This window comes from Pseudophryne corroboree, chromosome 9 (genome assembly GCF_028390025.1).
Source record: "Pseudophryne corroboree isolate aPseCor3 chromosome 9, aPseCor3.hap2, whole genome shotgun sequence".
Taxonomy (NCBI): Eukaryota; Metazoa; Chordata; class Amphibia; order Anura; family Myobatrachidae; genus Pseudophryne; species Pseudophryne corroboree.
Genome location: NC_086452.1, coordinates 352,726,235 through 352,740,039, shown reverse-complemented (window position 1 = coordinate 352,740,039; position 13,805 = coordinate 352,726,235). Strand labels below are relative to the sequence as shown.

The 13,805-nt window shown below is 43.8% G+C and overlaps 1 protein-coding gene across 1 annotated transcript in view; it reads left to right on the top strand.

The window, feature by feature from the left end:
- Positions 1-13,473, top strand: part of LOC134958228 (protein shisa-4-like) — a 47,313-nt gene extending 33,840 nt beyond the window's left edge. Inside the window, exon 4 of the mRNA XM_063940679.1 lies at positions 12,137-13,473. Within this exon, the coding sequence (XP_063796749.1) occupies positions 12,137-12,147 (11 nt within the window). The 3' untranslated portion in view covers positions 12,148-13,473. The remainder of the gene's footprint in view (positions 1-12,136) is intronic.
- The last annotated feature ends 332 nt before the right edge of the window (positions 13,474-13,805 follow it).

Genomic DNA, 13,805 nt, shown 5'->3' with positions numbered 1-13,805 from the left:
TTCGAACCACTTAAAACCGTGGATCTGAAATATCTCACGTGGAAAGTGGTCATGTTATTGGCTTCGGCCAGGCGTGTGTCAGAATTGGCGGCTTTGTCATGTAAAAGCCCTTATCTGATTTTCCATATGGATAGGGCAGAATTGAGGACTCGTCCCCAGTTTCTCCCTAAGGTGGTATCAGCTTTTCACTTGAACCAACCTATTGTGGTGCCTGCGGCTACTAGGGACTTGGAGGATTCCAAGTTACTGGACGTAGTCAGGGCCTTGAAAATTTATGTTTCCAGGACGGCTGGAGTCAGGAAAACTGACTCGCTTTTTATCCTGTATGCACCCAACAAAATAGGTGCTCCTGCTTCTAAGCAGACTATTGCTCGCTGGATTTGTAGCACAATTCAGCTGGCGCATTCTGCGGCTGGATTGCCGCATCCTAAATCAGTGAAAGCCCATTCCACGAGGAAGGTGGGCTCATCTTGGGCGGCTGCCCGAGGGGTCTCGGCTTTACAACTTTGCCGAGCTGCAACTTGGTCAGGGGCAAATGTAATATCCTATCTATTATGATGAAGGATAATGAATGAATTCATTTATTGAAGTGATACTAGTGGAAGAAAACTACATTGTAGATATATATATATATATATATATATATATATATATATATATATATATTATATATTATAATATATATATATATATAGTTGTGTTGACGAGAGGAAATTCTGTAATGATTTGTTGTCCAGAAATGACCCTCACAGAGGGAAAAATTATACCCTAGTTTGACACTCTCATAGAGAGAAGATATATATATATATATATATATATATATATATATATATATATATATATATATATATATATATATATATGGTATATCTCCCTCACAGAGGGAAATCAGAATCCGCTGCCTGAATACTAAACCAGAGACGGATAACATGGTCCCAAGGGAAAAGGGGAACGAGAGCAGGTAACTGACAATGCCGGCGCGTGCAGTAATGCTCTGGCGGGACTAATCCGGGTACTGGTGATGAAGTGATAAAAGGGAGACCCGCGGGACCGTTGAGAGTGGTCTCGGGGACGACAACGAGGAGAACGGAGCTGCTGCGCTGTAAGCGGGACGACCTTACCTCAGACGTGGAGTGTCAAGTAAAAATCCTCGGCCGGAGAAAAGACGACGAGTAAGACGGCGCTTCTCAAACAAGTGAGGGACCGGAGTGGAACATAAGCGCCTATCTTAATAGTCGGACAACGACGGAGAGAGGTAGCCGCAGCCAAGATAGAGGTACCGGTGAGAGTCCTGACCGACACATGTAGAATACCTCCTTATATAGCCAATCCGGATCAACCCAGCTAGGATGTCTGTGCTGCAGAGAGGTGGAGGTATTTAGGAGGCTGGTGTGAGAGGCGGCCCCGGATGTTCCCTAAAAGGAAAGAGGTGTGCTCTAATTGACAGCTGTATTGAGTACTGTTCATTCCCCAACAAGAGCCATTAGTTAAGTACCTCACAAAACGCTGTTAACTACTTTTAAGTGATAGACTTAACACAGCAGCCGTGCGTATATCGAAGCAAACAAGTGAAGCGTATATCTATATATCTATATCTATATCTATATATATATATATATATATATATATATATATATATATATATATATATATATATATATATTTATTAACTCAGTTGTCATCCGGATTTCTATAAGGATAATTACTCGTACAGGATATCATAAATACAAGTGAATCCTGAAGTATTAATTATTTGCAACAAATTGCAGGAATCCTCAGGAGAAGTAATAAAGTAGCTCTTAGCATAGCGGATTTCCGGATAGTCAAGAAGCTTGCATGCCAGTTAATACAGAACTACTTCAGTTGATATATAAGTTAAGAAAACGGGAACATAGTGCAGCGTTGATTAGTATCTGGAAGCCTCGGACCGAACACCAAAATTCTTAATATTTATAATATAAAAAGGAGATAGTGCAGCTACATTAGCTATACCTGGATTACAAATGACTGGATTTAGTCCTTAAAGGGGTTATCTGGGAAGAACTTCATGTGCACCAACGCAAAGGCCTATAGTCACTGCGCAGCATAGACAATAAAAATAGATACTTGAGATAAGAAGAGTATTCTTAGGATAGATACAGTAACATTTAACTAAAGATTGGTAGTGTACACTACATCCTATATTATTTAAACTGTATAACTGAAAATCTTAAAATAATTACATGCATAAGTATTACTATTCACCTTTGTAATATTGTTGAGGATAGAATAATACATTTTAAGGTTTGTTCTAAAGAGTAACAGATTTCGCCATGTTAAATAGTCATTAAAGAATGACATGTTGTAATAAAATGGTTATTTACTGTTGAATGGTTTAATTGGTGTACTATTCCATACTTACCCCACTAAATCTGTGAAGATATAAAAAGAAGTCGAAAAGAAGAAAACAGGTACAACTAATAAAGTTTATTTTATTTACAGTAAGTAATAAAAAAAGTACCTAATCTAAATAAAACAGAATAGTGTTACACAAACACGTTTGCTAAATTCTACAAATGTGATACCCTGGCTGAGGAGGACCTTGAGTTCTCTCATTCGGTGCTGCAGAGTCATCCGCACTCTCCCGCCCGTTTGGGAGCTTTGGTATAATCCCCATGGTCCTTACGGAGTCCCCAGCATCCACTAGGACGTCAGAGAAAATAAGAATTTACTCACCGGTAATTCTATTTCTCGTAGTCCGTAGTGGATGCTGGGCGCCCATCCCAAGTGCGGATTGTCTGCAATACTTGTATATAGTTATTGCCTAACTAAAGGGTTATTGTTGAGCCATCTGTTGAGAGGCTCAGTTATATTTCATACTGTTAACTGGGTTTAATATCACGAGTTATACGGTGTGATTGGTGTGGCTGGTATGAGTCTTACCCGGGATTCAAAATCCTTCCTTATTGTGTCAGCTCTTCCGGGCACAGTATCCTAACTGAGGTCTGGAGGAGGGGCATAGAGGGAGGAGCCAGTGCACACCAGGTAGTACCAGATCTTTCTTATAGTGTGCCCAGTCTCCTGCGGAGCCCGTCTATTCCCCATGGTCCTTACGGAGTCCCCAGCATCCACTACGGACTACGAGAAATAGAATTACCGGTGAGTAAATTCGAGTAAATTCTTATTTTTTTTGAGCAGTGTATGTATATATATATATGTGTATGTATGTATGTGTGTATGTATGTATGTGTGTATATATATATATATATATATATATATATATATGTGTGTGTATGTGTGTATATATATATATATATATATATATATATATATATATATAATATATATAATATAGCATCTGGTGTCTAGCACTCCAAAAAGTTACAAACATATGTACCCGGGTGCACTCGGAAATTATACGTGTGTGTGTATATATATTATAGCAATGAGGAGGGTGCTGTGGCACTCGCAGGACTTACCCGATCCCCGCCGACACAGATATTGGCCGATGCGGCCGGGACAGGGAGCAACGGCGGGGGGGGGGGGGGGGGGCTTTGCAGTGGGGGGAACACCAGCCATGTTGCATCTGCAGCATGGCTGTCGTTAACGAGGACCTCCCTCGTCCGAACATGTTCGGACAAGGGAGGGGGTCATTAACGATGCGCGGGAGCGTGCATTGTTAACGACATTAGGTGTACACACTGGACGAGATTGTGAAAGATTACGCTCAGATCGGCCATTCTGAGCGAGATCTTGTAGAATCTCGTGTAGTGTGTGTATGGCTCTATGGTCATAGCTGGACAATCCAAAGCTGGTCAATGTTTTATTTTAATAATTAAAATTTCCTTAGGACAGCCAGGTGTCCATATAAGAATCTTACCTTAAATAGAATGGAGAGATAGAGACCCCCTCCGAAGTCATCACCACACTTTGTGCACACTTCGTCAGGGTCTAGTGACATCACGATTGCCGCTATGTGACGTAACTGGACCCAGACGGCATGTATACTTGTATGTCCTGAGGAAATTTTATTTTTTTAAATAAAAATGTTGACCAGCTTCGGATTGTCCCGCTATGACTATGTGGACCAGATAAAGTCCTGCGAGTGCCGTACCACCCTCCTCATAGCTATCTGCATACTTCTGAGGGCACCCAGGCTTGTTTGTAAAACTGTATTGGGAGTGCCAGTCACCTGTCAATTGTGTGTGTGTGTGTGTGTGTGTGTGTGTATATGTATGTATATATATATATATATATAATAAAATCTCAGTGCCTCCCCAGCCAATGACCTCACCGCACGTCACTGCTATGTGACTATAATTAATAATGTCCAGTTATGATGTACTCTGGATACCTGTCCATATAAATGAAAATTGTATATAGGCTACTTGGGTTGATGGAAAGGTGCCTTAGGTCCGAAGAAGAATATTATTATGTTTCTGTCCGGTTTTAAATGTACAGGCTGTAAGCCAAATATTGTGAGCACTCAACAACGGCTGGTTGTCTTAGCACCTCTCCTCTGCTGACACAGTAGAGTTGAAAGTTCCTGCCAATGCACAGGCAAGTCCATAGAGAACTGTGTCTCACCTCACCGCGGCCACAATCAGTGGTGTTTTCACTGGTGGAGAGCGGCGCCCAGCTGCGGCAGCACGCCGCTGAACTTCTCGCTGGAGCCGCTTGGTTACTCCTAACCGGAGCCGATGGACTTTCTCACCACGGCCAGGATCAGTAGTAATTTGGGTAGAGAGCGGCACTCAACTGCAGCAGCACGCCGCCTGGCTTCTTCTCGCTAGTGCCGCTTGAATTTCCCCTCACCGGAGCCAATGCTGAGTAAACTTTCTGCAGCAGGAAGGTGGACACAGCCATCCGGAGTGCATCTGTGTTTCAAAGCCCAATAGTAGAATGTCCTTAACGCGCTTCTCCGTTATATCCTTTTAACGGTTTCATCAGAAGATATCCATCTGTGCTTAGCACCCTTCTATTTAACTGAGTCTCCTCCAATCGATTTCATTCGTTCATTACAAGAGACAGTTGTGCTTCTGGTGTCTTATGCATAAATTAGTGGCCAGCTTGGTAAACTCTATACCTGTGTCATAGGGAAAAAAAATCCTTCACAGTTATAATCATATACATTCTCTGGCACTCTATATCTATTTACATAAAAATAAATATATGCAACACATGAGTGAGGAGGAACATTACAATAACATCAGTATGAAAGATATACCATATCATCCGGCTCATTAAGAAAGGCATAGCCTATGGATAGAGCTATTGGCTTGCAGTCTACCGACCTGGGTTCAAATACCGCTCTGTATTCTTTTTAGCCGGTATAATGATCGTGGCCGCAATGAGATGAGACTGTTCTCTATTGACTTACCTGTGCATTAGCAGGAACTTTCAACTCTACTGTGTCAGTAGAGGAGAGAAGCTAAGGTGATTAACCAGCCGTTGTTGAGTGCTCACAATATTTGGCTTACAGTCTGTACTTTATAACCGGACAGAAACATAATAATAATCTTCTTCGGACCTAAGGCACCTTTCCATCAACCCAAGTGGCCTATCTACAATTTTCATTTATATGGATAGGTATCCAGAGTACATCATAACTGGACATTATTAATTTCTCATACGTCCTAGAGGATGCTGGGGTCCACTTCAGTACCATGGGGTATAGACGGTTCCGCAGGAGCCATGGGCACTTTAAGACTTTTCTAGAGTGTGAACTGGCTCCTCCCTCTATGCCCCTCCTCCAGACCTCAGTTTAGAAAATGTGCCCAGGCCGACTGGTCGCACTCTAGTGGAGCTCTACTGAGTTCTACTAAAAGACTTTATGTTAGGTTTTTTATTTTCAGGGAGAACTGCTGGCAACAGTCTCCCTGCTTCGTGGGACTTAGGGGGAAGAAGTAGGAACCAACTTCCTGAATAGTTTCATGGCTCTGCTTCTTGCTGACAGGACACCATTAGCTCCTGAAGGGTACTGAACACTAGCTGCGGCTATGCGCTCACTCCTACAGCACGCCGTCACCCCCCTAACAGAGCCAGAAGTCAGAAGACTGGTGAGTAATCTTACCGGAGATCTGCAAGGGGGACCTCTGATCATCGTGACGGCTCAAGGTACCGCGCAGCGGGCGGGAACGCTGCGCGAACATGCTCTCCATAACACAGCGCACAGCCGGATGCGGGGGGCGCCCAGGGCAGCATGAAACCTACTCTTAAACTGGCAAAAGGTAGCATATGATGCCGTGGCACAGTCCTACACCTCCGCCAGTATAAAAAATATTGTGATAAATTCTGAGGGGAAACGCGCCATTACAGGGGGCGGGGCTTCCTTCTCAGTCAGCCAGCACACTGCTCAGCGCCATTTTCTCCAAGCAGGCTGCAGGGGAAGAAACGTTGGTCCTCCTACACTTCTGAATCAAGTAACAGGGTGCAAAAAAGGGGAGGGGCAGAGTGTATATTGGTGCTCAATTGTACTATTTGGCATTGTAAAAGCGCTAAAGGGATTTTAGTCGCTGGCGCTGAGTTGTGAACTGGCAAGTCATTTTCTGTGTCCTTTTGACAGATTTTACTGTGGGTCTGTCCCCTATAAGCCCCGGAGTGTCTGTGGTGTGTTTGTGCACGTGTGTGACATGTCTGAGGCAGGGAGCTCTTCCCCTGAGGGAGCCATTTTAGGGACACAGAGTTGTAATGTGGTGTCGCTGCCGGCACACCATGAGCCTGAATGGGTGAAAGAATTACGTGATAGTGTGAATCTTATCAGTAAGAGATTGGATAAGTCTGAGTCTCATGCAGAAACCTGGAGAAAATCCGTGGAAGATGTGATTTTTAATAGTTCTGCTTTTTCATCCACAGGGGATCCCTCTGGGTCACATAAAAGGTCATTTGCACAAATAGTACAAATTGATACCGACACGGACTCTGATTCCTATGTCGACCCTAGTGATTCCAGGGGAATAGATCCAATATTAGCGAAAAACATTCAATACACGATTGTGACTATAAAGGAGGTCTTAGAAGTTACGGAGCCCCCTCCTTTACCACAGGAGAAGGCTTACTTTTATAAAGAAAAGAAACTTAATGTAACTTTTCCTCCATCTCATGAGCTGAACAGTTTATTTGAGGGAGTCTGGGCAATCCCTGAAAATAAATTTCAGATTCCTAAAAGAATTCATGTAGCGTACCCTTTCCCTGCAGAGGACAGGGAAAGGTGGGTGTCACCCCCTGTTTGACGGTGCCCTGTCACGGTTAACAAAAAAGGTGATTATCCCTGCGCCTGGGATGGCTTCACTAAAAGAGCCGGCAGACCGCAAGTTAGAGAATACGTTGAAATCTATTTATGTGGCTAATGGGACATTACTCAGGCCTACCATTATCTGTGCGTGGGTGAGTAATGCTATTGAAAAGTGATCAGAAAACTTGTCATCAGAAATTGACACAATAGATAGAGACGAGATACTCCTAACTTTAGGTCATATCAAAGACGCTGCTGCGTATATGCTAGAAGCCATGAAAGATATTGTGCTCTTGGGATCAAGAGCCACTACCATGGCAATCTCAGCACGGAAATATGGAGGCTCTCCAGTACAAAGGTGAGGCCTTGTTTGGAGATGGGCTGGATGCTTTAGTGTCTGCGGCTACCGCAGGTAAGTAGACTTTCTTGCCTTATGCTCCTGCTCCGGCGAAAAAGACACATCACTCTTAGATGCAGTCCTGTCGGCCCAATAGATACAAAAAGGGTAAAGGTTCCCCTTTCTTTGCGGGTAGAGAAAGTGGAAAAGGAAAAAAGCCCACAGTGTCTCCGGGATCAAAGGAGCAGAAAACAACCTCTGCTTCTGCCAAACCTGCAGCATGACGCTGGGGCTCCCTTGCGGGAGTCCGCTCAGGTGGGGGCACATCTGAAACTCTTCAGTCACTTCTGGGTTCAATCTGGCCTAGACCCGTGGGTCGTACAAATAGTGTCCCAAGGTTACAAACTGGAGTTTCAAGACGTTCCCCCATGCCGATTTTTCAAATCGGCCTTACCAGCTTCTGTCCTGGACAGGAAAGTGGTCGCAGCAGCAATACAAAAATTGTGTCAGGATCAAGTCATTGTCCTGGTTCCCTTGTTACAAAAAGGAGAAGGGTTTTATTCAAGCCTATTTGTAGTTCCGAAGCCGGATGGCTTGGTCAGACCAATTCTAAACCTGAAAAATCTGAATCTGTACCTACAAAGTTTCAAGTTCAAGATGGAATCTCTGAGGGCAGTGACTTCCAGTCTGGAGGAGTGGGAATTCATGGTGTCAGTGGACATAAAAGATGCCTACTTACATGTTCCCATTTATCCTCCGCATCAAGCTTATCTAAGATTCGCAGTGCAAGATTGTCATTACCAATTTCAGACGTTGCCGTTCGGACTCTCCACGGCACCGAGGGTGTTCACCAAGGTGATGGCGGAGATGATGGTCCTCCTTCGACGGCAAGAAGTCAATATAATTCCTTACCTGGACGATCTCCTGATAAAAGTGAGGTCCAGGGAAAAGTTGGTGCAGAACATTGCACTCTCCCTGACAGTACTCCAACATCACGGTTGGATCATACATTTTCCAAAGTCACAATTGGAACTGACGACAAGGTTGTCCTTTCTGGGGATGATACTGGACACAGAAGTACAGAGAGTATTTCTTCCAGTAGAAAAGGCTTTGGAAATCCAGAGAATGGTCAAACACATTCTGAAACCAACAAGAGTGTCGATTCATCAATGCATTCGGGTGTTGGGGAAGATGGTAGCGGCCTACGAGGCAATACAGTTTGGCCGATTCCATGCCAGAGTATTCCAGTGGGACCTATTGGACAAGTGGTCCGGATCCCATCTACACATGCATCAGAGGATAAGCCAGAATTTCGCTCCTGTGGTGGCTACACAGTTCTTGCCTCCTAGAGGGACGCAGGTTCGGGACTCAAGACTGGTTCCTGGTGACCACGGATGCAAGTCTCCGAACTTGTCTTCACATAAACGTTCTGGAGTTGAGAGCCATTTACAACGGCCTTCTACAAGCGGTGCATCTTCTTCAAGATCAACCCATACAGATCCAGTCAGACAATGTAACAGCAGTAGCGTACATAAACCGTCAGGGCGGAACAAAAAGCAGAGCAGCAATGGCAGAGGTGACAAAGATCCTCCTCTGGGCAGAAAGACATCCGAAAGCTCTGTCGGCAATTTTCATTCCGGGAGTGGACAACTGGGAAGCAGACTTCCTCAGCAGACATGATCTCCATCCAGGAGAATGGGGCCTCCACCAAGAAGTCTTCGCAGAGTTGACAGGTCTTTGGGGAATTCCTCAAATAGACATGATGGCGTCTTGTTGCAACAAGAAGCTTCAGAGATATTGTTCCAGGTCGAGAGACCCTCAAGCAATAGCAGTGGATGCACTAGTGACCCAGTGGGTGTTTCGGCCGGTATATGTCTTCCCTCCACTTCCACTGATACCAAAAGTTCTCAAAATCATAAGAACAGGAGTTTGAGCGATCCTCATTGTCCCAGACTGGCCAAGGAGGGCTTGGTATCCAGATCTTCAGGAGTTGCTCATAGAAGATCCTCGGCCTCTTCCTCTTCGCGAGGTCCTGCTGCAGCAGGGGCCGTGTGTGTATCAAGACTTACCGCGGCTACATTTGACGGCATGGATGTTGAGCGCAGAATCCTAGCCCAAAAGGGTATTCCTAAAGAAGTCATTCCCACTCTTATTCAGGCCAGGAAAGGAGTAACGTCTAAACATTACCACCGTATTTGGAGAAAATGTGTCTTGGTGTGAAACCAAGAAGACTCCAACGGAAGAGTTTTTCAGTTAGGATGTTTTCTCTATTTTCTCCAGGCGGGTGTGGATGCGGGCCTACGGTTGGTTTCAATCAAGGTCCAGATATCGGCCTTGTCCGTTTTCTTTCAGAAACAATTGGCCTCCCTTCCAGAAGTTCAGACATTCGTGAAAGGGGTGCTGCACATCCAACCTCCATTTGTGCCTCCTGTGGCACCATGGGATCTTAACGTGGTGTTGCAATTCCTTCAATCGGATTGGTTTGAACCTCTCCAGGAGATAGAGTTGAAGCTTCTCACTTGGAAAGTGGTCATGCTGTTGGCCTTGGCATCCGCAAGAAGGGTGTCTGAGTTAGGGGCCTTGTCTCACAAGAGCCCTTACTTGTTTTTCCATGAAGATAGGGCTGAGTTAAGAACTCGTCAACAATTTCTTCCAAAGGTGGTTTCTTCTTTCCATATAAACCAGCCTATTGTGGTGCCAGTGGCTACTGACACCATTGCTGCTTCAAAGTCTCTAGATGTGGTCTGGGCTTTGAGAATCTATGTCGCAAGAACGGCTCGGATACGGAAAACAGAGGCTCTGTTTGTCCTGTATGCTCCCAACAAGATTGGGTGTCCTGCTTCTAAGCAGACTATTGCACGCTGGATCAGAGGTACGATTCAGCACGCTCATTCTACGGCAGGATTGCCGATACAGAGTTCGGTGACTACCCATCTACTAGAAAGGTGGGCTCACCCTGGGCGGCTGCCCGGGGGGGTCTCGGCATTACAACTTTGCAGAGCAGCTACTTGGTCAGGGGCAAGCACGTTTGCGAAGTTTTACAAGTTTGACACCTTGGCCGATGAGGACCTACAGTTTGGTCAATCGGTGCTGCAGGGTCATCCGCACTCTCCCGCCCGTACTTGAGCTTTTGGTATAACCCCATGGTACTGAAGTGGACTCCAGCATCCTCTAGGACGTATGAGAAAACAGGATTTTAATACCTACCAGTAAATCCTTTTCTCCTAGTCTGTAGAGGATGCTGGGCACCCAGCCCAGTGCGTACTTTACCTGCAGTTGTTAATTTGTTAAAAAAATGTTTTCAGCACGGTTGCTGTAATGTTCCTGCCCGTTGGCATGTGTTTTGTTGAATGCCATGTGTGAAGCATGGTTGAGGTGTGAGCTGGTATGAATCTCACCATTAACTTAAAAGTAAATCCTTTTCTCGAAATGTCCTTCTCCCTGGGCACAGTTCCTATACTGAGGTCTGGAGGAGGGGCATAGAGGGAGGAGCCAGTTCAAGCTCTGAAACAGTCTTAAAGTGCCCATGGCTCCTGCGGAACCATCTATACCCCATGGTACTGAAGTGGACCCCAGCATCCTCTACGGACTAGGAGAAAAGGATTTACCGGTAGGTATTAAAATCCTGTTTATAGCCACATAGGTGGAAATAAAAGGAGTCTGAAGTTTCTACAATATACTAGTCCCAGCTGGTAACAGATGTAGATTAAGAACTGTCATGTTTATACATGAAATGTTGTTTAATCTGTAGCAACAGAACAGCAAATTATACACTACAGTGTTTCAAACAGCTCTTTGGTGTTTATGCATTTGAATGAGTAATCAATCTTTGAAAAAGTATTTTTTAGTTTTTTTTTTAATGTGTAATAAATTGGTTTAAAACCTAATGCGCTCTCTTATATGTGTATATGTCTAAAGTATATTACCCTTTTCTTAAAGTGCTTTAAATATAAAAACTTGTCTGTTCACTACAGCAGACTTTGGTACTGTGGGCCTGATGCACAGGTGTGCGCTAATGCGTACACAGCGGATTTCTGAAAATATACTAATACTGCAGCAGCCTGGAAATGTATTCAGCTGCCCACAGGCTGCATCGCAAATCCAAGCAACTATGCAGCGGTGGTCATAGATCCTTCAATAGTCCTCTCCGAGTATCCCTAATAGCCATGCAGAATGGACGTGGATATTGAAACACTGGCATCATGTTTTCTGCAAATGGGATCGTGGGTGTAGGCGGAGATGCCCCGAAAACGGTCACAACATGCCTGTGATTTTTTTCACCACTCCCCGTTACCTCCCCCATAACAGTGCCTGCCTGCAAATAACTCCTCACTGTGAGCGACACCTCTAAGGGACCGGGATGCATGTGCAGATGGCTGATAATAGCTTCTTTCTGTAAATATCAGCATTGCGTACATCTCTGAATGTGACCCTGTAATATGAAATCTGACTTTTGCATCAATTTATAATATGCATATTCTTATTTTACTGTATAGAAAGTCTGCTGCTTTAATATGAGAATGGTTGTAGATATCTGTCCTTTTCCCATATCTTTATCTGACATTCTTCATTTTGTATTTTCCAAGATATGATCTAAGGGAAGAGTCCTCAATGTCCTCTGTGAAGATGCTGAAGCTCCACGGGAAATCCTGTGACTGATCCTAGCACTGGGCAGCTCCCCATACAATTAAAAGGTCTTTTGGAAATCCTTGCGTTGGTTCTGATATTAAAGAGGATCTATACATTGTGGACTTTGCTAGACCTACTCCCCAGTATGTGACATGACCTAAAGTGACTGGGCCTCCCTGACCGCGGGAGGCATTTGATATGCCGGCTGTTTGGATCCTGACGCTCACCATGCTGACGACGGAACCCCAGCAGCCAGCACACCGACAACTTTTCTCCCTCTTGGGGTGTCCACAACACTCCTATAGGGAGAATAAATAGCGTGGCGCGTAGCACGCCACCATGCCCGCAAGGAGCTCTTTTGCGCTCACCCCGCTGCCTGCATGCCGGCGGTCGGGATCCTACACCCCCTGACCGCATCTCCTGACTATACAATAAAATTGTCATTTATCCACCATGTAAATACCTGACCAACCGGTGATCACCATCCCAAGCACCTTGGTCTCATGTGCTTCCTCTACTGTCCTCCCCGCTCCCTTTTTGGTATATGTCTAGTTTATATAATGCAGAAATCTTCAAACTGCAGATTGCAGAGTACTTAAGTTCACATTATTTAAAGCCAAGCTTTCTGCCCACTAAAGATATGGCTTTAAAACTTCAAGGGGATATCAAATCTTGGAGATAAAGTGGAAAAACTAATCAGCTACTGTAAAATTACAATTGATTGGATAGCACTTTATCTCTCCCATATATGCTACATTCCCCATGTCTTATGTAGGTAGACACCACTATTATCAAAGGCCATTTTTGTTAATCTGACAACGACGTTCAAATCTGGAAAAACCTTCCATGGTATAAGCTGTGTACATTGTCAAATGCTAAAGTGTATGACCCAAATAACTTGCACCACAGTGATGAACAAAATATTTTTATGTTAAGTTTTTAATGCATTCATATGATAGTTAATACTTAGTCTCTGGAAAGTTAGTTCATGTTGCATCCATATTTGTTTTGTACTGGTAATTCATTCTCCCATATCACTTGCTCTATAGCTGTAGAACATAATGCCTCTTTGACTTCCTTTGTATTGACGATAGATTGCATTCCTGTTGATTTTAATACGTATTTATTTTACTCTTTTCATAGATACGTATTTATTACATTGTTGTAAGCTTACATCTATATATAATTTGTGCAACTTTATTTGTTTTTTTTTTTAATGCTTTTTTTTTTTTTTGTATTGTACAACTACAGCTTTATAATCTGGGTTAAAATATTAATAAACATTTTAAAGTAGTGTCTTGTGCTTCTTTATCACGGATCCAATAGGCAAATTCTAGGGTGTTTTATGTCAAAACTAACCTGAATAACAGCTACAGTGTGACATATCAGGAAACCACATTCAGAATTCAAACGAGAGGAAACGATAACTATAAACATTTATATAATGGACAACCACATGCCCAAGTATGAAATTGTGTGGTAACGATATTGTGTTCCACCATGAGCAGTCACATTCATCTATTTCCTGTCAGTCACCCTCTTCTGTTACCACATGTACCATATTGTGGAGGAAAACAGGTGTTGTTTTATATATGTGGACAGGATATTTCATAATATGCTAACAAT